The sequence below is a fragment of the Ailuropoda melanoleuca genome, chromosome 3 (assembly GCF_002007445.2).
Source record: "Ailuropoda melanoleuca isolate Jingjing chromosome 3, ASM200744v2, whole genome shotgun sequence".
Taxonomy (NCBI): Eukaryota; Metazoa; Chordata; class Mammalia; order Carnivora; family Ursidae; genus Ailuropoda; species Ailuropoda melanoleuca.
In genome coordinates this window covers 60,689,355-60,712,280 of record NC_048220.1, presented here as the reverse complement: position 1 = coordinate 60,712,280, position 22,926 = coordinate 60,689,355, and the positions used below count along the sequence as shown (strand labels likewise).

The 22,926-nt window shown below is 35.0% G+C and overlaps 1 protein-coding gene across 2 annotated transcripts in view; it reads right to left on the bottom strand.

The window, feature by feature from the left end:
• RASA1 (RAS p21 protein activator 1) overlaps positions 1–22,926 on the bottom strand; it is a 121,917-nt gene that overhangs the window by 51,587 nt on the left and 47,404 nt on the right. For both annotated transcript variants that reach the window (XR_004624126.1, XM_002913620.4), the window contains exons 2-6: positions 13,183–13,335; positions 12,045–12,180; positions 11,315–11,385; positions 8,100–8,217; positions 4,980–5,011 (exon numbers count right to left, since the gene is read on the bottom strand). Coding sequence is in view for 1 of the 2 variants with exons in the window: in XM_002913620.4 (XP_002913666.2) it covers positions 4,980–5,011; positions 8,100–8,217; positions 11,315–11,385; positions 12,045–12,180; positions 13,183–13,335 (510 nt within the window). In the remaining variant the exon portion in view is untranslated. The remainder of the gene's footprint in view (positions 1–4,979; positions 5,012–8,099; positions 8,218–11,314; positions 11,386–12,044; positions 12,181–13,182; positions 13,336–22,926) is intronic.

Below are 22,926 nucleotides of genomic sequence, written 5' to 3'. Positions count from 1 at the left end.
AAGGGTACTATGCTAAGCAAAATAAGTCAATCAGAGAAAGACAATTATCATATGATCTCACTGATACGTGGAATTTAAGAAACAATGCAGAGGACCAAAGGGGAAGAGAGGAAAGAATGAAACAAGATGGAACTAGAGAGGGAGACAAACCATTAAGAGACTCTTAATCTTAGGAAACAAACTGAGAGTTGCTAGAGGCCAGGCGGGTGGGGGGATGGGGTGGTTGGGTGATGTACACTGGGGAGGGTATGTGTTGTAGTGAGCACTGTGTGTTGTGTAAGACTGATGAATCACAGACCTGTACCCCTGAAACAAATAATAATTATATGTCAAGAATAATTTTTTAAAAAATCATTAAAAAAAAGCACAATGAGATATCAGCTCATACCTATCAGAATGGCTAGAATCAAAAAGACAAGAAATAATAAATACTGGCAAGGATGTAGAGAAAAAGTATCCTCGTGCACTGTCGGTGGGAATGCCAATTTGTGCAGTCAGTGTGAGGAAAACAGTATGGAGGCTCCTCAAAAAATTAAAAACAGAATCATCATATGATCCAGTAATTCCACTACTGGGTATCTACCCATAGAAAATGAAAACACTAATTCAAAAAGATATATCCACTCCCATGTTTACTGCTGCACTATTTACAGTAGCCAAGACAGAAGAATGGATAAAAAAGATGGGGTGTGTGTGTATCTGTGTATGTGTGTGTGTGTGTGTGTGTGTGTGTGTGTAATGGAATATTACTCACCCATTAAAAAAAAGAATGAGATCTTGCCTTCTGTAACAACATGGATGTACCTAGAGGTATAATGCTGAATGAAGTAAGTTAGACAGAGAAAGACAAATACCATATGATTTCACTCATGTCTGGAATTTAAGAAACTAAACGAACAAACAAAAAAAGAGATAAGCAAAAACACTCTTAAATACAGAGAACAAACTGATGGTTGCCAGAGGGAGGCAGGCAGGAGGACGGGTGAAATAGATAAGGGGGATTAAGAGTACACTTATTGTGATGAACACTGAGTAATGTATGGAACTGTTGAATCAATTCTGAAACAAATGTAAGTGCATTTAATTATACTCCATTTAAAAATTTTTTTAAAAAAAATGAAAAATTCCTCTACGGAAAAAAAAAGCTAATTGTATATGTTAACAAATACAGTGTTAATTCACTAAATCAATGTGTTCAGAACACTGTGCAGTATTTAATACATTCTGGAAAGGCACAATAACACTAAATGTTATTTCAGTGAATAAACGTATACAAAAAAACTGGAAGTAAAAATACTGCAAGACTAAAACATGTTAAGCGCTCTAAAATCCAACGTTACAGGCTTAGAAGCTGTTTTTACTATTTTAAATTATCCATACTATTACTGGTCAAAATATAAAATATAAATGAATTTTTACCTTTTCACATGAATGAAATTTTAAACTTTTAAATTCCCTCTTTACTCCAACCATTAACTCACAAATTCAGTGCAAATTACAAATAATATAAAGTAAGTATACAACTGCAGCAATCCAGCCTGCCTTAAAAGTAAGGTTCCGGGGCGCCTGGGTGGCACAGCGGTTAAGCGTCTGCCTTCGGCTCAGGGCGTGATCCCAGCGTTACGGGATCGACCCCACATCAGGCTCCTCTGCTATGAGCCAGCTTCTTCCTCTCCCACTCCCCCTGCTTGTGTTCCCTCTCTCGCTGGCTGTCTCTATCTCTGTCAAATAAATAAATAAAATATTTAAAAAAAAAAAAGTAAGGTTCCATATCATATTGAATATAGTCTAAATGACCATTTACTAACAAATGCTAGAACAGGGTTTTTATATTATGGGGGAAACTTAATTAGATAACCTTGAAGGCTAATCCTATATTTTGATCGCAGGAATGAAGGGAAAAAACAGGGAATTCAAAGGGGGAAAGCAACAAATGGGACTTAGAAAACAAACTGGTAACATGTTTTCGTGAAAGTATTAAATCTGAGTTTCCTTATTCTGACATTTATTACCTATATGTAAAAAGCATATATTTCAAACACGTGGTGTATACCAATGATACAAAGGGGAGTCTCTGCTCTTACAAAGTCCTATTACAGTAAGAAAAAGGGATACACATACTGTATAACTACAAAAACAATGCCAAAAATATAATAAAGTGCACTAATAGATATTCACAGAGGGTATTTTCTGAATAAAAGAGAAGGGTGCCAGTTCTGTGGAACATGCGAGGGAGAAGATAAAGGAAGACTTCCTGGGAAGCAATAAATGAGTTAGGTCGTATTAAGTAAGAATAGAAATTAACGAAACATAATGCAGAAGAATTCTGGCCTAGGAAGTAGCTTAGGCAAAGGTGAAAAACAGTATTATGCATTTAAAGATCTACAAGCTGGAGAGTAGAGTATACATCTAAAAATAACAAGAGGGGGCGCCTGGGTGGCACAGCAGTTAGGCGTCTGCCTTCAGCTCATGGCGTGATCCCGGCGTTATGGGATCGAGCCCCACATCAGGCTCCTCCGCTATGAGCCTGCTTCTTCCTCTCCCACTCCCCTGCTGTGTTCCCTCTCTTGCTGGCTGTCTCTGTCAAATAAATAAAATCTTTAATAAATAAATAAGTAAGTAAGTAAGTAAGTAAGTAAGACAAGAGATAGGACTAGTGAAGGACACACGCAGTCATCAAATCCCAGGATCATTTTAGGCTCTGCTAAGGTAAAGATGGTAGAAAAAAAGTTAAGACTTTTAAGTGAAAAAGTGATACGGTCAGATACGGGTTTTAGGCAGATTATTCTGACTACTGGAAGAAAGGATTTAAGGAGACTAAAGAATCAAAGACCAACGTGTAGGTTATTGCTACACCAAGTCCTGTTAAGAAATAAAAAGGACAGACCCATAAATACAGATAACAAACTAGATGCTTGCCAGAGGGGAGGGTAGGCAAAATGAGTTAAGGGGAGTAGGAAATACAGGCTTCCAGTTATGGAATGAATAAGTTACAGGAACAAAAGGCACAGCATAATGAATATAGTCAATGATTCCGTACTAACGCTATATGGTGACAGATGGTAGCTACGCTTGTGGTGAACACAGCATAATATATAGAGTTGTTGAATTACTATGCTGTACATGTGAAACTAATGTAACACTGTGTTGTCAACTATACTCAAAAATTTTTTAATATAAAAAAAGAAAGAAAAAGGGCCTTAATTAGAATATGGTTGCTTAAAATTGCAAAGAGACACGTTCAAGAAATACTTGAGAAGACAAAATTATCAGGACCTGGTACCTATTGCACTGGAAATAGGGAGCCTTAGAGAAACACAGTTAAAGTTATACCACTTTCAATGGCAGTGAAAGTGTCCACCTTAAGAAATTAGAGGGAGCTGAGAATACATAAAATAAATTAACAGTGCAAATTTAGCTTATGCTAAACAGTAAATGAGAAAATATAAAGTTCAAAAATGAAACAATCACAACGGTATTAACTAAAAAACATTCCCAGCAAAAGTGGGATTTATACTTTACACTGTGAGAAAACTGGATGTAACTTTAAATATTTACTGGCATTGACCTATATTTTCTTTTTTTTAAAAAATAAATTTATGGTATTATTTTCAGTAGAGAAAAAATACAGATTTGTAACTGTCTTAAAAATCAGGAGGATTTCACAACACTGGACTCCCATTCTTACACACAGCAATTAGAGCAGTCACCTTCCTGCAGGCACTTTCTAGCTTTTGGCTTCCTACTAATACAAAGAGAGAATGTTAGTTGCCATTTATCGTAACACCTTGCACTGTTGTTTGTACTGTAGGGAAATAGTTCCATGTACCTTAATCTCCATCAAAGAGGTAAAATAAGAAAGATCAAAATTATTGTAATTTGAGAAAAATAGGAGCATTTACACCTGACCCACTTCATTTGCTTACATTATCGGTAAGCCTCCTCCACACATTAATTAGAATTCGTACTCTGATAGAGGTAGTTGGAAGACTTCACACTAACAGAATCAACAAGGTATGGTCTCACTCATGGGGCCTATTTTACAGTTACACAGCTACATCGAACAGTAAGGAAAATGAACTCAGAAAACGTCTCATACGCTCCACCTAAGGCAGGGTGGGGAACTAAACAAGGTTTACTGAAAGTAGAGTATTCAGCTTCATGTTTTTGTGTTCTAATGGTTAGAAAACAATAACCACCACTTGAGAGGCAAGCCTTAAATTCCATTTGTAAATTCTAACAGGATGGTAAGAAAAAAAATGTTCCAGTGAAAAGAGATCAAAAGATGAACAGCTTCTACTAAAATCATATGAGTAAAATAGAATTGGGATTGAGAGTTAACATCTTCAGAAGAAAATTCATATACAAATAAATGAGGGGGGTGCCTGGGTGGCTCAGATGGTTAAGCGTCTGCCTTCAGCTCAGGTCATAATCGCGGGGTTCTGGGATAGAGCCCCACAGCTTCTCCCTCTCCTTCTGCCTGCCCTCCCTCCTGCCTATGCTCGCTCTCTGTCCAATGAATAAATAAAATCTTTCAAAAAAAAGGAAAAGAAAAGAACCCTGATGTTGGAGAACAGTTCTCTCTTTTTCTCTCTCTCTCTCAAAAAAGACTGAAAAAACTGAAACATAAAATACCTAAAAGATGTCGTTACAAAAACAAGAAATGCTATAAATGTATCAGTAAGAAAGTAAAGAAAAATAGGAATCATGACATTCATAATGTTAATGTTTATAGAAAAGCCTTTAGTGATAGAAGAGTTGCATATAGGTAAAAGATACCTTCATTATTTAAAAATAAGACTATCAATAGATCCTAGAGAAAATATTAACATATCAGTTCCTGAGCCAAATAAAAACAATTCTTAAGACAGCCCCAAAAGTAGCAGTTTTCTTTTAAAATAAATTTTGGCCTAAGTTTTCCAATTTGTAGTCTTATAACGCATTTTCTTTTTTCTTTTTAGTAATTAACACAAACTCACATTTTGCCTTCATGTGGATCTTCTTCCCGGCCCTAAAGGGTAAGACATTAAGACAGTATTTTATATAATTTTAACTATTAATCTATTTTTATTAAAATTAATAAAAATCATATCTTCAAACACATCTCTACCCTGGCCCTCATATTTAGTTATGCATATACAAGAAAAGATGTTATCAGTTCAAGAAGCATCTTTCTAAAACTCTCTCCCTTACCATTACTACTCTTCTCGTCTTGTTGTGGTTACTGTAATTCAGGCCCTTTTCCTCCCTTTCCTCAAACTCAGCTCAATGAGTTTTAATTACCTCTGTGCCCTGTCCTACCCCATCATCTCACCACTCCAATCTGGACTCATCAGTTTCAACTGCAACTTTCTCCTGCACTAAGAACACCAAACAAGACAAAAAGAACAAAATTTAAAAACCAAACTTTTAATACCTCTCTGCCCCCTACAAATTGCTCCTTTGATAAAACCAAAATCCTTTATCATATCACTCAAGTCTACACTTCCTACCTCGTACTACCAATTCTCTTTAGGTAGCTATACAACGGACCCAAATAACTACCAATTTGTTTATCTATATTGTCAACACCACTGGCTTGTTCTTTTTAACTTAGAATTTCTTTTCAAAAAAAAAAAAAAAAAAAAAAAAAAAATTTTTTTTCCCCCCACTCCTTCCTACCTGTCTGTTAACCTAAACTATCCAGAAAGGATCTTCTTCGAATACTAGTCCTCAGTAAAATACTGAGTCCCTAAAACATAAATATAAACTTCTACTTTGAATAGAAAGGACATACTTCTTTTATCATCTTTTGAATTTTACCTTACTCTATTTGGCATGCCTATTATTTAAGATACACTGATGTTATTCATTCCTTAATAGTGGCTGTAAGCACCTTAAGATCTTAACTCTTCTTTAACACCCAACCACCACCACAACCACTAGCACAATATAATTTCACTGAACACTTACTGGACTGTACTCTTAGTATACAAAGATTTACCTCTCTCAATTTGTTCCTGAATTATCAGATATCTAACCAAATTAAAATCAAACACCCACTGAATGTCTACTATAAAACAAAGCAGTATGCTAAAAAAAAAAAAAAAAACTTACACAAATACAAAATGCATAATCATTGCCCAAAAGGAGCTAATCTCTATAGAATAGGTTTACACCATAAATTAATTTTATACAATGTAATATAATACAGAATTAACAAGGTGCTATAGAAACACGAGGGGAAACAATTTAGCCTAAGAAAGGCATAAATCCTCTGTGAAAACAGGGACAGCATCTGAGCTAAATTGATAAAGATGAATCAAATTTTACATGGTAGTAGTCTAGCAGGCCAGTAGTGCTGGGAAAGTGTAGGCAAAAAGAAATTCATTCAACAAACATTTGCTGAATGCTTACTAATGTCAGACACTATTATATGCTATGGGAATACATCACTGAATCAAAACAAAAATCCTCACAGAGCTTATATTCTAGATTTAAGGCATAAAAGTATAAATGTACTTGGAGAACGGTAATTAGACTTTCAGAGTGGGAAAATCCTTAAATCCAATCACTGACCTAATGTCTGAAATCTAGACAATCTCCAAAAGGCTTTTCAAGCTACAAGGAATCACTAGGCTCCAATGAAGATCATTATGAAAACTTAATTTAAGTATTAGAGTAAAAATTTTTATTAATTCTAACTTGGAACTTTCCACTATTAACTGAAAGTACGACTATATTCTTTTTTAGCAGCCACAACACATTTTTCATTCATATTGACTTGTTAACTTGTTCTTTTATTTTTTTTCCATTTATCAATGTCAGGTCATGTGTCCTTATGTTAAATAGGGCTTCCCCCTCCCCAATACTCGTATAACTTTCACTTACTCTTCTTAAAGTTAATCTCATTAAATATGACCCAAGAGCTGGAGATAGGTTAAACTATACTCTAAATCCTTTCAATAATCAGAAAAATGGGGGCAGGAGGATTACAGCAGGGAGGGAAAAAACCCCAACATAAAAAAGTTTTAACTAAGAAATTTTGTAGTAAAACCAATATAGTAAGATTCTTCAGTTTGAACACTTCTGGCCCATATGAAATAAATACCTCTCTCTACTGTAAAGTAACAAATACTAACCTAGGAATTAGGAGTTCTGATCCCAGCTCTTCCACTAAGTAACTATGGGTATGCAATGTATCATATACTATTTCCTCAACTGCCCTCCACTTTTGCTCAGTATGTTTTACTTCTACATATCAAGATCTATTAATCAAGAGAATTAATAACAAAGAAAAATATTCTCCACTGCTATCTTCCCGGAAAATAATCAAAGCACAGGTTTCCAAATATTACCAAGTTCATGACATAATTTAAAAACAGTAGCTCTGAGGGTTGTGAAGGATAAATGGAAACCATTTCATCACACTAAACAAATCTAAAAGGGAAGGATGAACTCCAAAACTGCAATATGTTTGATAAGATTCAGTGATACTGAGTATTATCTCTGAAATGCAAATGCTGCTTGAATGCAGACCTGTTATCAAAAAACACACAATTATCGATACTGTGTGATAAGACGACTGATACTGTATTATGTGGTGACAATGAAAATGGGAATACTGGAAATGTAGAAACGTGATAATATATGTGTAATATAACTAAGTTTTTCCAAGGTTACTAGAAAATTATACCTATGTTTGGGAGATAAAGATTCTGAAAGCAAACATGTGCAACCCTATTTGATTCAGATTCCATGATCATTTTTTCATAGCCTCATTTATGAGGAAAACCACTAAGAAGACAAAAAGAGATACAAATAAGCACAAATGTTAGTGTTTTTTTAATTCTTAGAAACTCATAAAAACTTTCTGGGAAAAAAAAACTTTCAGAAAATCGACAGTTAAAGATTCAAACATGCTAGCTTAGTTACACTCTGTACAAATAAATAACATTTACTACAGTAAATACATTTTAATGAAAAATTCCTTGTACTTAGGAATTGAGGTTTTTAATTTTAAACAGTTTCATTACTAATTTCGTCTTATTACGGATAAGTTCCAAAAATATACAAAATATTTAACATTCTGAGAGTGAGAAAAAAAGAACAAAACTTACCACCTCTTCCACTAGGTCTTCAACAATAAGGCCCTGTTCATCTGTTCTTAGATTTGTAACCCACATCCATCCATCTTCTAATTCATTATGAACAATAAACATATCTCCTTTTAGGAAACTGAAAATAGCATTTATGAAGTTATTAAAATTGAATTAAAATATTAAACATGGAGATTTGAGTAATTATGTGCCATACTACAACTACAGAGATATGATATTGGAAAATGCATAAAGTCATAAACCCTGGATTTTTGTCCTGTTTCTGGCATCACCTAAATATAAACTCTGAAGATACTTAACAATCTGAATCATTCCCTGATGTGTAAAATGGATTTAATAAGGGTATCTGCACTATCTACATTATTGGATTACTCTTAAATTCAAATTAGAATTTGTGTAAACAGTAATTACATATGTATTATAGGCTTTAGGATGTAACTCCAAGACAACTGAACTTAAAAATTTAAGCCTCCATGTAATTACTCTTTCAGATGTAGGTTAGATATAAAATTATAATATAATTAACTCATTACACACACACAAGATAGTTACTTTAGAAAAACTTTATTTTAAATAAGCACAATTAGCCTTATCAGCAGATGTTTATGAGAATTAACATTTTTCTCATAAAAAAAATTAACGTTTACTTAATTCACTTAGACATCCATGATACAGCATAACATTCTTTCTCTGAAAGTGGTATCAAAGGACAGGAGAATGTATGCATGTTTTTTCTGTTAACAACTTCTGAGAGATGCATAAAGAAACTAGTTTCTTTTCCTTGGGATCTATATGTTCTCAACCTCCACAAAATCACAGGAGGAGTAATTTAGTTTTATATTGATGCCATTTTTCAACATCAGTAACTCGTTGAACTTTTCCTTTTAGGCCTGAATAAATGCCTCCCAGTGTTCAAGTTTCAAGATTGATTGGCTGCTGCTATTAACCCTATATCTATATCCATAACTATCACATATTATTTAATCAAGTTTCCTTTCAGTCTAAATTTTCAGAAACCAAAGTTCCATTAAGTAAATCTCTTCTCCTACTTCTGAAAACTGTTTTTCTCCCGAATATCTCAAGCTTCACTGTTTCTCGGACAAATTCAAGACCAAAAAAACTTATACACAACACTTTAGATGGATTCTATTTGGATGAGCACATAATACTGCATTCTATCTTGATTCTACAATCCTTGTTAACAGTGACCAATATTTCACCAGCTGACTGGGACAGACATAGCTACTTAACCAAATAAATTACTCCTTTCTAGAACCAATCTCCTACATAACTACGTTAAAAAAATAATTATGAGTAAAAGAGGAGAACATATGGACAAAAATTAGAAATGAGAAGTGACAAGTTTCATTTCTTGGTCAAAAGCAGTCATAACAATTTTTTTTTTAATTTTGACTTCTGTTGTTACTAGAACACTAAATATATGGTGCAAAACAAAAAAAAATTTAAATAAAAAGCTTATTAGTAACACAAACAATAAAATCATAAGATTCTTTATTTTGCATTTTTCCCTAAAATCATCACATTCTTTAATATCACCACCAATCTCATCAGAAAAATCGGCAAGTATGTGGGAAGCTCTCAAGCTCCTGACGGCAGATACAGGGCTTCCAAAATTCTCATACTCTCATTTTTGCTGGCACACTCAAATTTTGTCACTGGCAACAAATACTGCCAGTTATTTCCCCTGAAGTAACTAACATAACAGACTCACTCTTAAAGGAAGGAAAAAAGAAAAAAAAGTCAAATACTCTAGTCTGAATAACCATAGTTGAGTAGTTTGCCTGTCAGTCTTAAGTACAAATGGTGTACACAAAAGCAGAAGCTAGCTCAGCTCTCCACTCACTGTTCTCAAGATAAGGACCTGTGGTGCACAGCCAAGATACTTTGTGCATACTTCCCATTTCATCACACAGAGTATTAAAAAAGATTCATCAGTTTTCTTCATTACACAGAAGATTAAAAAGATATTCATCACACAGAATACTAAAAGGGTTGAGATGTAGTGAGATACCTTTTACGGTCTCAGCAAGAAAAATTTGAGGGGAAGCTGTTTTGTAGCTTTTTACCCCCAAGTGTGTGGCAGTGAAGAACACTGTATACTTTGGTGCCACTGCCTTGATTTGTGCTAAGGCACTAGCAGTTTTACTGCTTGTTGCTTTTGTACCATCAGTGTAAATGTCACAGTGAAAAAGGCAAATTACATCTTAGTCTTATTAAGAAAACAGTTCTGCTCTCATGAATTCTCTAAACGAGTCTCAAGTAGCCCCAAGTTTACAAGGATCACACTTTAAGCACTGCTGTCCCAGGGGATACACTGGGAATTTACAAGTTATTCAAAATTCCTGAATTGGTAGTTCACCACTGTTCTTTATTGTATGTATTTCATTCCTTCTCTTTATTTCATTGGCTTTTCCTGCTTAGATCACAAATAAAGGTATGCCAATAAAAACTAAACAAGAAGTTGTTATTTTGTGGACAATCATAAAAATAGAATCCTTATTCTGAGATTCCGGATATTTAAATCTTTATTTTTTTAAAATACCACATTTCCAGAAATTTCAGTACCTCCCAAAGTTACTGTTTTTTAAATACTGCTGTTGATTTCAGTGAGAAGCTGTATACCAGAATCAGTAAACATTTTACCAGTAAGAAAGAAATTTTCTATTGCAAAGTAGCTTGTAGAAAGACACTGATAATTTGATAATCAAACATCAAATTATATGAAAATAATAAAAACAAGTTACATATAAATCAAATTATATGAAAGTAATTTTTAAAAATTATCATGTTCTGTATTCTATGTCACGCTTAAACTATTCACCCATCATGTAAAATAGAAGTTTAGTCATCATTTAAGTACAAATTACAGTTGAGACTAAATGCCATGTATTAATAAAAATTAAAATAGAGCACAGATGTAACAATTATCCTTACTTTGTCAGAGACAGTCTAATAAAATCTGAATTTATTTCACCTGTCATCTTCACTGTGGCCACTCTGATCCAAATCCATATTCTGAACAAATAAGCCAAACACAGGAGTACAGGAATGAACTCAATATTGAAGGTACTTTCACCCTGCTGCATGCTATTTCCTCAAAGTCCAAAACCTTCCCAGTCCAAGAGTACTAAGTTTTTGAAGTCTGTCAAATGCCTATTTCAGATGCTTATAAATGAGAATACATTCTAAAATACCTTATTTCATCAGTGTCTGGAACCTTTGTGTAAGGTAGAATGGCTCGAACACGCCTTCTATCTTCTACTGGCTAGGAATCGTAAGAAAAAAAAGATTTACAAAAGATAAATATTCTTTTCATGTCAAAGTCAAATCAGGTATGTCCACATAAAGTTCAAACCAACAAAAATCCACATTATGAACATATAAGATCATTCAAATCGTTTTTAATAAGGTTCTAAATACTCAAAGCCTAGAAATACTTGTCTTGTTTCTGGCTGTTTTTTTTTTTTTTTTTTTTTAAAANCAGACATTCTTTTAACTGTATAACCTATGTTTTTATCAAGTAATATGAATAACCATTTAATTTTAAATGAACTACATGGAATATATAAATTAACCTTTCTCTGATGATGCAGGAGGCGTTTCAGAATCTTACAGCAACTTCAGGGTCAGCACTATGCTATCAGTCATTACTGTTCATTCACTTAAAAATAATTGTTAAGCTATCACCATACAGTATTTTATAAAAGAGAAAAAGTGTAGCAACTTAAATACAAAATTACTGAAAAATTTTCTTTTTTTGAAGAGGATATCAGTTTTGCTGACAGTACAACCAGAATTAAAGTTTAAGACAACAAATATTTCTTGAATTATAATAAATACCATAAGAAACTGAACAAGAGCTAACCTCATTAGTAAAGTGAAATGATAAATTTTTGAAAAATATTTTATTTAAGTTTTACTTGCCTCTGGTGGTGCAACTGGATAAAGCAATTTTTCTCCTTTAAGCAAACAGGAAACATGACTGTAATAACCTATTAAGTCTGACAGTGAAGAAAAACGTCTTCCACCAATGTAGTAATCTCCACACATAGCAATAATCCTATTTGTAAAGGATAAAAATACAGTATAACAAAAACCTTTATAGCCAATTCTGAAGACCCATTTCTAAAGAAATTATAAATCCCTAATTTTCATACTCTTTTCCTTTAACTATATCCTTGTATTAAAACACTACTGATTAATCTCCACCAATGCAAATTTACCCGAAGCTATTTCTTCTGAAAATATATATGCATACATATGATAGATGTGAAATACATATCTGACTTACAAACCCCATTACATAATTCATTACAATATTTATAAATCTATCTTCAAATACCTCTGCTCACTTTTCATATTTAAGACTAAATAGCAATTTCAGTAAGTCTTCTCTGGCTAAAGGTAGCTTGCAGATCTCAAAATATTTAGAGTATTATAATAATTTCACATTCTACATGTGGTATAAAGTGCTCTTAAAACTTATTTTATTATCTGAAAGTCAAGGGCATACAAACATTTTTATCAGTTAACATTATAGGCAATATATGATTTTTTTCAATGTCTCCCATAAAAATGAAATTGAAGACAATAATAAAGGTATGTATATTTATGCAGACTTTGATATCTGTACTTGAAAATCTACATACCTTAGACATAAATGTTTGCAAAGAATTTCACAACAGTGAAGCAAGATGAATTAAAGGGCACACATCTTGACTCTTTGTTTCCTATATTTTGTTACTCTGTAGTCTAAAAGTACACATTTCCTTTATTTCTGCTTTACCACTCAAAGTTTCCTCATAATTCTTTATACTTTAAAAGTGATAATTATATTTGAGATTAGCACAGTAATGCCCAATATTGTTTTTAAACAAAAAAGCAAGCATTCAATAATATCTACTCTATAATCACCTGATTTAATCACTTAACTGAAAACAAATCACTTTCCCCATCATTTAAATATCACTGAATCATTCACCTTTAATAAAGCAGGTATATTTAAGAACACTACAGCAAAGTAACTATATTATTTAGCCTCTTATTAGAAATAAAGACTTACCTAAAATGGTTGACAACATTTGTCTGGCTAAGAAATGAAAGTACAAAGGACCCTGGCCTCCGATCACTCTCTCTTATAAGGTAACTTCCGGACTTCCCTGCCTGCCTTAGGCGTTCTTCTGCTATAGTTCTATCAAGTTTTCCATGATACCACCTAAATGAAAAAAGCTGAGATTAGAATACAAATAGCAACCATAAAATTAATACTGACAGTTGAAAAACTTACTACTAGAAGTTTTAAATACCTAAATGTAACTTAAACATTTACCTTTTACTCTTGATAGGTTATTCCAATTTTGTTTTGTTTTGTTTTGTTTTTATTTATTTGACAGAGATAGAGACAGCCAGTGAGAAAGGGAACACAAGCAGGGGGAGTGGGAGAGGAAGAAGCAGGCTCCTAGCGGAGGAACCTGATGTGGGGCTTGATCCCATAACGCCGGGATCACGCCCTGAGCCAAAGGCAGACGCTTAACGACCGCGCCACCCAGGCGCCCCAGGTTATTCCAATTTTAACTCAATTGTTCCTAACTTTACAGTCTCAAAAACAAATTCATTTATTCAGTTTCTAATTTGTTCTGTAAACTCAGGGCTAATCATCTCACACGTGAACCTGTTCCATTTCTGTCCATCTTTCTACCTCCTGGATTTTCTACCTGGTCAAGATATAAACACTTATTACAATCAAATCTTTATTTAGAAAAGTAAGAATACGATGAACAAATGGAAACAATTACTACCTCTCTATATACTAAAGAACCTAAGTATATCACTTGACATAACAAGCAAGGCACATGGTACCTGTAAGAAAATAAAACTTTATTCCATTTCAGTGTCTGTGTCCTTGAACAGGAAAATAAACATTGTCAAAGACTACCGTTCTAATTTCCTATTTCAACATGAAGCTGATTACTCCCTTTGGTCTTATGATGATCTACTCCATAACCACACATCTGATCTTAATTCCTCAAATTTATTTAACAAACATGTGGGAAATAAATAATACCTTTGTCCCTTTAACTTTCCTACTCTCAATTTAAATATGTTCTACCTACCATACTACCAGATAATCTGCTTAAATGACTTGCTATAACTCTAGCATCACCCATGCTACCAATTTATGCCTATAAAAGACTCATTGATCAATATAAACAGATGCATATTTAGAATCATATTGGAATTTTCACATGGTCGTGGTAATATATCCACAAAGTAACTGTTATGAAATATTTTTACACCTTCAGTATGTTAGTCATTCGAACTCATCCTTGACACTTGTAGGCTCTCTTGAAACAGAGGAAAAGAATAAAACATTCATATTGCATTGATATATTTAACATATAGCCATAAGTCAACAGTCAAAACTATTACAATCCTATGACTATTTTTGTAATACTATTTTTGTAAGCTTGCTGTAAGGAAAGCTAACTATTCTTGACTCAATAGTTAAAAAAAAAAACTTAAAAGTAATCAAAAGAATTTTCAATTTTCTTTTAAAAACCAACCCACTTATTTGAAGTCTGTACATAAGGTTGAAATGAAATAATGAAAAAAATCACAAAGCTTCATTTTAACCTAATAGGTAAAACATAATTATAAACTGTTAGTATTAGAGGAAGAAAGCAAAAGCAACACTGCATTCTTCTAAAATTCTAATCTCAGTTCAATCATTATATTTGAGCCTACTGACAAGTAAATTTAATTTTCAGGAACTGTTTTCTCTTTTTTTTAATCTAAAAGTTAGTTTAGACTAATGATGATTAGAAGTTCCTTGAAGAGCTAAAGTTTATATGATCAGGACAAAATTTACTCAGAAGGGCGCCTGGGTGGCTCGGTGTGAAGTATCTTCCTTCAGCTCAGGTCCTGATCTCAGGCCTTGGGATGGAGTCCCACATCAGGTTCCCTGCTCAGTGGGCAGTCTGCTTCTCCCTTTCCCTTGCCCATCCCACCCCTGCTTGTGTTTGCTCTCTCAAATAAATAAATAAATTCTTTAAAAAAATAAAAATAAAGATTTAAAAAGTTACCATTTTTTAAAAGTTCATTTAGAAATTTATTTAGTTGTGAAAATACATGGGACATGTCCTTAGAATACAAAATTGGTACATTCATTATTACCTAAAGCAATGAAGCTATCCCACAGAGCAAATTTACACATTGAGGAGACAAAAATTAAAAATTATAAGCAAAACTATTTTATGTACTTATTTGTTAAATTTCTTTTGTTTTACCCAAAATGTCAAGATTAAAAATTTTCATTTAATCTCCATCTTGTGAACCCACCATGAGACGATACAGAAGACCATGAGGTGTTACACAATTAATTACTAATTTATAATAAATACTTGACTAAAAACTTTTACTGATATATAAAAGATATTTGTGATTTTTTAGTTTTTAGCCCTGTACTTTCTGTAAGATTCTGGCTTTAACACAGGTATTCAGTTTAAGACAGACTTTACCTTAAGCAAACAATTCTGTTTCTTGAATACTAATAATTTCCTTTATGTCAAAACCTCATTCATCTTCAAATATATGATGCAAAACATGTCAATTCATTATTTTTTCTTTTATTTTTTTAAAATTTTTAAATAAATAAACAAAAAACAGAATCAGACTTGTAAATACAGAGAACAAACTGATGGTTGCCAAAGGGGAGAGAAGTGGGGGGAGGATGGGCAAAACAGGTGAAGGAGAGTGGGAGATAACAGGCTTCCAGTTATGAAATGAGTAAGTCACAGGAACAAAAGGCACAACATAATTAATACAGTCAAAGATATTGTCCTAGCAATCTACGGTGACAGATGATAGCTACACTTGTGGTGAACACAGCATACTGTATAAATTTGTCAAATCACTATGTTGTATACCTGAAACTAATGTAACATTGTGTGTCAACTACAGTTAAAAAAAAAGTCAATTACTGTATATGATTACAATGTGAAAAAAATGTCAATTATTGATTATGATTATAATGTGAAATTAAGTTATCCAATATTAGGCTGGATGAGCATATGTAGTTGAGCTGGATCCTCTAAGTGTTGAAATTCCATTGTTAAAAGTCACTAGCTGTTCTACAAAAAAAAAAAACAAACCTAATTTGTCTTAATCAAAACTCAGACTTTCTTGAATTATCTTTATTGTTAATTTGAAATTATTAAGGCAAATCATACTAACAAGAATATTTTATATGTATCTGCACATCTATTTTAAAGCTACTATTGAAGCATAAAAAGCACTTCAAGTAAGCTGTTACAATACGTGATCTTTATCTCACTCAAAAACTTGGAAATAAAAAAACCAGTATCATGAGTGGTAAAATAATAATTTTATTGTAAATGCATATGGCATCATGATATGTAGCTAAAACGAGTATTTTATAAGTAGATCACAATTCCAATGTGATATGATTTGATTGTAGTACTGCACAGATTTACAGAACCTAAGCCCTAGATCCACTGAGCACTAGTCCGTGGGTCTTTAAAACAATGTCTCTCAACCCTTTTTTTAACCCATGAACTTTTTGATAAACATAGAATTTCACCTACCAGGAAATTCAGAATACTTAAGTTGTCAATTTCTCACAGAGAATCATTACAGATTCTGTTTAACCCCAGGAGTAAAAAAAAAATGCTACTTTAACTCTGAAATTTGTAATAAAATTCATTTTATATAAAAAAATTATGTGGAATATGGCTTCTCAAAACATACCCTCACACCAAAGATGTGAACTCCCCTAGAGGAGATGTGCCCTAGTGGATATCAGTTTAAGATTCATTTAACAAAAATGTTACACTTTCTGACTGTACATATACTAGCAATATTACAAGGAAATCTATTTAATCATTCCCACTATTTCTTTACAATCTTTACAATCAAAGTCTTATTTTATCTCCTTAAGGGTAGTTTTGCTGGTGATTGTTTTCAAGTAAGTTAAAACAACAACAACAACAACAAGAAATCCAACTGAATCTAGAATACCTCTAAGGAACACAGAATAACTGGTATTGTTTTGAGTACAAGGATATTCTGAGTACAACATGAGATGACTGAATATCTATGGGTGCCATTACCTAAGGTAAATTTGTTACTCTGCTTATTACATTTATGGCAATTTCAACTCACAGGATGTACCGGGCACATAGTAATATTAATTCTAAAACCATTTGTTGAATGACGGATGAAGTGTCAAATCTTAAGCATAATGTTGGAAAAAACTTTTTTTTTATAATTAATTTTATTTTATTATATTATGTTAATCACCATACAGTACATCCCCTGATTCTGATGTAAAGTTTGATGCTTCATTAGTTGCGTATAACACCCAGTGCACCATGCAATACGTGCCCTCCTTACTACCCACCACCAGTCCATCCCCTTCCCCCACCCCCTCCCCTCTGAAGTCCCCAGTTTGTTTCCCATAGTCCATAGTCTCTCATGTTTCATTCCCCCCTCTGATTACCCCCCTTTTCTTTATCCCTTTCTTCCCCTACCGATCATCCTAGTTCTTATGTTCCATAGATGAGAGAAATCATATGATAATTGTCTTTCTCTGCTTGACTTATTTCACTTAGCATTATCTCCTCCAGTGCCGTCCATGTTGCAGCAAATGTTGAGAATTCGTTCTTTCTGATAGCTGAGTAATATTCCATTGTATATATGGACCACAGCTTCTTAATCCAGTCATCTGTTGAAGGGCATCTCGGCTCCTTCCATGATTTGGCTATTGTGGACAATGCAGCTATGAACATTGGGGTGCATATGGCCCTTCTCTTTACTACGTCTGTATCTTTGGGGTAAACACCCAGTAGTGCAATGGCTGGGTCATAGGGTAGTTCAATTTTTAACTTTTTAAGGGACCTCCACACTGTTTTCCAGAGTGGCTGTACCAACTTGCATTCCCACCAACAATGTAGGAGGGATCCCCTTTCTCCACATCCTCTCCAACAATTGTTGTTTCTTGCCTTGTCTATCTTTGCCATTCTAACTGGCGTAAGGTGGTATCTCAGTGTGGTTTTGATTTGAATTTCCCTGATGGCTAATGATTTTGAACATTTTTTCATGTGTCTGTTAGCCATTTGTATGTCTTCATTGGAAAAGTGTCTGTTCATATCTTCTGCCCATTTTATGATTTGTTTATTTGTTTCTCGTGTATTGAGTTTGAGAAGTTCTTTGTAGATCTTGGATACCAGTCCTTTATCTGTGGTGTCCTTTGCAAATATATTCTCCCATTCCGTGGGCTGTCTCTTAGTTTTTTTGACTGTTTCCTTGGCTGTGCAGAAGCTCTTTATCCTGATAAAGTCCCATAAGTTCATTTTATCTTTTATTTCTCTTGCCTTTGGAGATGTGTCGTGAAAAAGGTTGCTCTGGCCGATGTCATAGAAGTTGTTGCCTATGTTCTCCTCTAGAATTTTGATGGATTCCTGTCTCACATTGAGGTCTTTCATCCATTTGGAGTTTATTTTTGTGTATGGTGTGAGAGAGTGGTCAAGTTTCATTCTTTTGCATGTAGCTGTCCAATTTTCCCAGCACCATTTATTGAAGAGACTGTCTTTTTTCCACCGGATGTTTTTTCCTGCTTTATCAAAGATTAGTTGCCCAAAGAGCCGAGGGTCCATTTCTGGGTTCTCTATTCTGTTCCATTGGTCGATGTGTCTGTTTTTGTGCCAGTACCATGCTGTCTTTGTGATCACAGCTTTGTAGTACAGCTCGAAATCCGGCATTGTGATGCCCCCAGCTTTGTTTTTCCTTTTCAACAGTTCCTTGGAGATTCGGGGCCTTTTCTGGTTCCATACAAATTTAAGGACTATTTGTTCCAGTTCTTTGAAAAATGTCCTCGGTATTTTGATCGGGATAGCATTGAAAGTGTAGATTGCTCTGGGTAGTATGGACATTTTAACTATGTTAATTCTTCCAATCCATGAGCATGGAATATTTTTCCATCTTTTTATGTCTTCCTCAATATCTTTCAAAAGTGATCTATAGTTTCTAGCATATAGGTCCTTTACGTCTCTGGTTAAGTTAATTCCAAGGTAACGCATGGTTTTTGGTGTTATTGTAAATGGGATGGATTCCCTAATTTCTCTTTCTTCAGTCTCGTTATTCGTGTATAGAAATGCAACTGATTTCTGGGCATTGATTTTGTATCCTGCCACCTTACTGAATTGTTCTATAACTTCTAATAGTTTGGGAGTGGATTCCTTTGGGTTTTCCATATAGAGTATCATGTCATCTGCAAAGAGAGACAGTTTGACTTCTTCTTTGCCGATTTGGATACCTTTGATCCCTTTTTGTCTTCTGATTGCTGTTGCAAGGACTTCTAGTACTATGTTGAATAATAGTGGCGAGAGTGGGCATCCTTGTCGTGTTCCTGATCTTAAGGGAAAGGCTTCCAGCTTTTCCCCATTGAGAATAATGCTTGCAGTAGGCTTTTCATAGATGGCTTTTATGAGATTGAGAAATGTACCCTCTATTCCTACACTCTGAAGGGTTTTAATCAGGAAAGGATGCTGTATTTTGTCAAATGCTTTTTCTGCATCAATTGAGAGGATCATATGGTTCTTGAGTCTTTTCTTGTTGATATGATGTATCACATTGATTGATTTGCGAGTGTTGAACCATGCTTGCATCCCAGGTATGAATCCCACTTGGTCATGATGGATAATCCTTTTAATGTACTGTTGGATTCTATTAGCAAGGATCTTGTTGAGGATTTTGGCATCCATATTCATTAGAGAAATCGGTCTGTAATTCTCCTTTTTGAGGGGGTCTTTGCCTGGTTTGGGGATCAAGGTAATATTAGCCTCATAGAATGAGTTTGGTAGCTTTCCTTCTGTTTCTATTTTTTGAAATAGCTTTAGGAGAATAGGTATTATTTCTTCTTTGAATGTTTGGTAGAATTCCCCAGGAAAACCGTCTGGGCCTGGAGTTTTATTATTTGGAAGGTTGTTTATCACTGACTCAATTTCTTCATAGTTAATTGGCCTATTTAAGAAATCTATTTCTTCCTGTTTCAGTCTTGGTAGTTTATAGGTTTCCAGGAAGGCCTCCATCTCTTCCAGATTGTTTAGTTTTTTGGCATATAGCTGTTGATAAAAGTTTCTAATAATCCTTGCAATTTCAATGGTGCTGGTCGTGACCTCTCCCTTTTCAGTCATAATTTTAATAATCTCAGTCCTTTCTCTTTGTTTTTGGACAAGTTTTGCCAGTGGTCTATCAATTTTATGGATTCTCTCAAAGAACCAGCTTCTAGTCCTGTTGATCTGCTCTACTGTGGTTCTGGTCTCTAATTCATTGATTTCTGCTCTAATCTTGGTCAACTCCTTCCTTGTCAGTGGGTTAGGCCTGTCCCTCTGTTGCTGTTCCAGTTTCTTGAGGTGAGAATATAGAAACTGCATTTTAGATTTTTCTATTCTTTTGAGTGAGGCTTGGATGGCTATGTATTTCCCCCTTAGGACTGCCTTTGCAGTATCCCATAGGTTTTGGACCGTTGTGTATTCATTCTCGTTGGTCTCCATAAATTGTTTAATTTGTTTTTTGATTTCCTGGTTTATCGAGTCATTCTTGAGCAGGATGGTTCTTAGCCTCCAAGTGTTTGAGTTTCTTCCAGGTTTTTCCTTGTGGTTGAGTTCCAATTTCAGAGCGTTGTGGTCTGAGAATATGCAGGGGATAATTTCAATCTTTTGGTATTGGCTGAGACCTGTTTTGTGTCCCAGAGCATGATCTATTCTTGAGAATGTTCCATGGGCATTTGAATAGAATGAGTATTCTTTGGTTCTGGGGTGTAGTGTTCTATATATATCTATGAGGTCCAACTCGTCGAGTATGGCATTCAAAGCCTTTGATTCTTTGCTTAGTTTTTGCCAGGGTGTTCTGTCTATTTCTGATAGTGGGGTGTTGAGGTCCCCTACTATTACTGTGTTCTTATCTATATGTCTCTTTATTTTGGTTAAGAGTTGGCTTGTGTATCTTGCTGCTCCCCTGTTGGGGGCATATATATTAATAATTGTCATATCCACTTGTTGAATACTTCCTTTAAGAATAATATAGTGCCCTTCTGTATCTCTCTCTATGGCCTCTAGTTTAAAATCCAGTCTATCTGATATGAGAATTGCTACTCCAGCTTTCTTTTGAGGTCCATTTGCGTGGAAGATGGTACTCCATCCCCTTACTCTAAGTCTGAATGCATCTTTGGGTTCAAAATGAGTCTCTTGTAGACAGCAAATGGATGGGTCATGTCTTTTTATCCAATCTGCAACCCTGTGGCGTTTTATGGGAGAGTTTAAGCCATTTAGATTGATAGAGATTATTGACAGATATGATTTTAATGATGCCATTTCTCTTTAAAGTCTTTGTATCGGTTGTGACTTGCTGCTCTGTATCACTCTTGGGGCCTTTTTACCTTTATAGAGCCCCCCTTAATATCTCCTGTAGGGCTGGTTTCGTGGTTACGAAATTGGTTAATGATTGGCGATTTTGGAACGTCTTTATTTCTCCATCAATTCTGAATGACAGCTTTGCTGGATAAAGGATCCTTGGCTGCATGTTTTTCTCTGAAAGAGCTTTAAAAATGCCCCCCCAAGCCTTTCTCTCATTCCAGGTCTCTGTAGACAGGTCTGACGTAATCCTGATACCTTTGCCTTGGTACGTGAGAAATTTCTTTGCCCTGGCCGCTTTCAATACTGTATCCTTGGATCTAATATTTGCGAATTGCACTATGACATGCCGTGGCGTAGGTTTGTCCTGGTTGAGCTTGGATGGGGTCCTCTCTGCCTCTTGGACACGAATGCTTGTTTCCCTTGCTAGATTAGGGAAGTTTTCAGCTACAATTTGTTCAAATATCTCTTCTAGACCTCTGTTTTTCTCCACCCCTTCAGGGATGCCGATGATTCTGACATTGGATCGTTTCATAGAGTCAGTAATCTCCCGTAATCTACATTCGTGGGCGTGGATTTTTTTAAGACCAGCTTCTATTTTCGTTTTTTCTTCTACTAACCCATCCTCCAATTCGCTAACGCGTTCCTCTGCCTCGGTGACCCTGGCCGTCAGAGCCTCTAGTTTTGACTGTATTTGGCCCACTGAGTTTTTAATTTCTGTCAGATTCGCTCTCATTTCTGCCCTTAGGGATTCTATATTCTCAGCAACGCTTTCTCTGATGCTTTTTTCAAGTTTACTCATCATCTTGACCATTGTTGCTCTGAATTCCATTTCTGATAATTGGGATACATCCATATGTATTAATTCTGTGGCCGAGGCCAATTCTGTGGCAGAGGCCACAGACTCATTATCTTTTCTTTGCTGGGGGGGACTTCTCCTTCTCGTCATTCTGATGAAGAGAGATTGCAGGGTTGTCCAGAGCCCAAGTGTTGACTGGGACCCAGGCCGTGCGCCCTTGTTTTATAGAGATCTTAGGGATGTGGGCTTCTTCCTTAAAGAGTTTATTTATTTATTTGAGAGAGAGAGAGACAGTCAGCAAGAAAGGGAACCCAAGCAGAGGAGTGGGAGAGGAAGAAGCAGGTTCCCGGTGGAGAAGCCCGATGAAGGACTCCTTACGGAGCGTTGTGATCACACCCTAATCCGAAGACAGGTGCTTGGTGACTGCGCCACTCAGGCGCTCCGGGTTGTGGGCTTCTTGATTTTTCAGCCTGCCTTCTGGGGGAGGGGCCTGCCTGCCGGTACTCAGAAAACCCTGTTTGGGTAGAGTCTCTGTGTCCCTTGCGAGGGGGGATGGGGATGGGCACCCTGTGAGCCG